This window comes from Etheostoma spectabile, chromosome 17, assembly GCF_008692095.1.
Source record: "Etheostoma spectabile isolate EspeVRDwgs_2016 chromosome 17, UIUC_Espe_1.0, whole genome shotgun sequence".
Classification (NCBI taxonomy): domain Eukaryota; kingdom Metazoa; phylum Chordata; class Actinopteri; order Perciformes; family Percidae; genus Etheostoma; species Etheostoma spectabile.
The window spans coordinates 2,272,772-2,275,084 of NC_045749.1; the positions used below are offsets into that span (position 1 = coordinate 2,272,772).

At 53.8% G+C, this 2,313-nt stretch overlaps 1 protein-coding gene across 2 annotated transcripts in view; it reads right to left on the bottom strand.

The window, feature by feature from the left end:
• LOC116704993 (TBC1 domain family member 12) overlaps positions 1-1,805 on the bottom strand; it is a 25,399-nt gene extending 23,594 nt beyond the window's left edge. For both annotated transcript variants that reach the window (XM_032540818.1, XM_032540819.1), the window contains exon 1: positions 57-1,805. In XM_032540818.1, the coding sequence (XP_032396709.1) occupies positions 57-1,483 (1,427 nt within the window). In that variant the 5' untranslated portion in view covers positions 1,484-1,805. The remainder of the gene's footprint in view (positions 1-56) is intronic.
• Positions 1,806-2,313: the final 508 nt, after the last annotated feature.

A 2,313-nucleotide genomic window follows, 5' to 3' on the forward strand; every position in this document is an offset into this window, starting at 1 on the left:
GTGTGTGTGTGTGTGTGTGTGTGTGTGTGTGTCTAAGAGACAGAACTTCAGTTTACCTGGTGAAGAAATCAGCGATGCCGAACCTCTTTGGCATCAGCTTGGTGTCCGAGCTGTCTGTCGGCTCGCTCCGGTCCGGCAGATGGTCCGGGGCGCTCTGCCTGCGACCCGCTTCCAAAACATTCCTAAAGTCCTCCTCATCTCCAAAATAAAAGTCTCCTTCCCCGTCGGGAGACAACGGGGTGGCATCACAGCTGAGGGACACCACAAGGTTGGGGTTAGTCCTTAAACTTGACGGCCTGACGGGTAAACTGAGCTCACTGAAATCCTCATCATCATCATCCTCATCATCCTCCCTGATGTTGGGTTCAGAGAGCGGGCTGTCGCCGTTCACGTTGGAGAGGGTTGACGTGCGGGGGGAGGGGAGTTTGGCACTTGATCCCAGGGTGGGGGAGTCCTTGGATAAGACCGGGGAGGAGAGAGGGAGCTCTGCCGCAGGTGGCGCATCCTCCCCCGGGCACTGAGAGAACGATGTCCCGCTGAAGTCACTTGGGCTCCTCGGATAAAATCCCGACCCGGCCCCGTTTTCCTGCTTTGCCCCCAAGTCGAAATTTATGTCTGAGTTATTTTCGGGGGAATAGTCTGAGTCGGACCAGTCACATGTTGCTCTGGCGGTGGTCACAATGTGTAAACCACCGTTGGCAACTTTCCCTTCCTCACAGTCCACGTCGCATAAGCCAAGTCTCTGGCCCAGAAGCACCGGGCTGCAAAACACTGTCTGTTTACAGAAAGCGATTTCCGCTCCGGGACCGCAGTACTCCGGCCTGTCAACATCCCCGTTGGGCATGTTTACATCTGGACAGTGGGGGGCCGCGGCGGAGCATGCGCAGTTCGGCTGGTGCTTCCCCGTGAATGGCAGCCGATCAAGGGGGAAAGAAGTCCGGATGCAGCCACCGCTGGTTGTCCCTTCTCCCGGGATAACTTCGTCGGAATCCGGGGTTTCCCCTTCACTTTTCCCTGCAGGGTGCTGCTGCATCTCAACTGAAACCGGACCCCCGAGCACAGCTGGACAGGAAGCCACTGTAGTCCCTGTGAGGCCGAGCCCTCCTCCTCCTCCTTCCAGTCCGACCATAGTCGGCTCCTCCTGACCGAATGACTCAGTAAATCCGTTCAGGTCGCCGCAATCCCCCGAAACCACACAGCTGCCAGTCAACCGCACGGGGAGATACTCCTCCGCAGCGACCAAATCCAACATTATCTCCCTGTTTTGCGGGGGCGGCTTCACCGAGGCGTCTCCGTTGACATTCCTCCCATTACCGGTCACGTATATAAGGCTCTTCCCAGCTTCCTGACCCCCGTGGATACCGGATAGCAGCGCTGTGCTGGTGTCTTTGAACGCGACGTAAAATGTATGACCTCCGCCTTCCTCTTCGTTCTCGTTCAAGTCAACGGCTGACGACCCTCCGTTCTCTTTCGTCGTTTCCATGACGACTCAGTCCGTTGAAAGAGCCTCGGCCCCGGCCATAGAATCCCGTATCGAGTCCTCCTGCCCGGCGGCTCGGCAGCAGGTTTTGTTGTTCTCGGAGGAAGGGGCTACCATTTTAGCCTTCAACGTTACCTGACACTCACCGGGTGGAACATGTTCCTTTCTGTTGTCTTAAAAATAATATCTTCTCTTTTTTTCTTGCGAAGGTAGCGTCGTCGCCGGGCAGAAGATTATTTAAATCCACTGAACGTTTTTGCTGGCTGCATCAGCGGCATCCCCGGCCACAGACCAGCGCCATCTTGAAAAATACCCCAACAATGACGTCATGCCCCCACCACCACAACAACTCACTCCCAGAGTGTGGCCGGGTTGGACCAGTGGTAGAGCAGGCGCACATGTAATGAGAGGTTTATGCCTCGACACAGAGGTCTAGGGTTTGAATCCGGCCGCTGACGATTTTCTGCATGTCTTCCCCCTGTCTTGTCAAAGATTAAAGGCGAAAAGCCCAAAAAATAATCTAAAAAAAAACACTCCCTGAGTTTTCATTCGCAGTTCACGGTGACGCCTGCTGGGCGCTGCGTGTAACTGCACCAGGGATCCCTGACCCTGCTGACCCCATGGATGTACGTACCCCTGTAAATGAATAAATCCTCTTCAGTAAATCACTGCATTGAAAAAATGACTTCAGTAAAGTCAGTTAGTTTAAACTTATAAATGTAGTGAAATTATTAAAAGTACAAAGATAAAATAAGATTTGTATTGATCCCCGGAGGAGAAATGTAGTTGTTGCAGCAGGTCCTCAGAGCTCTGCAGGGTAAATCCAGACAGCT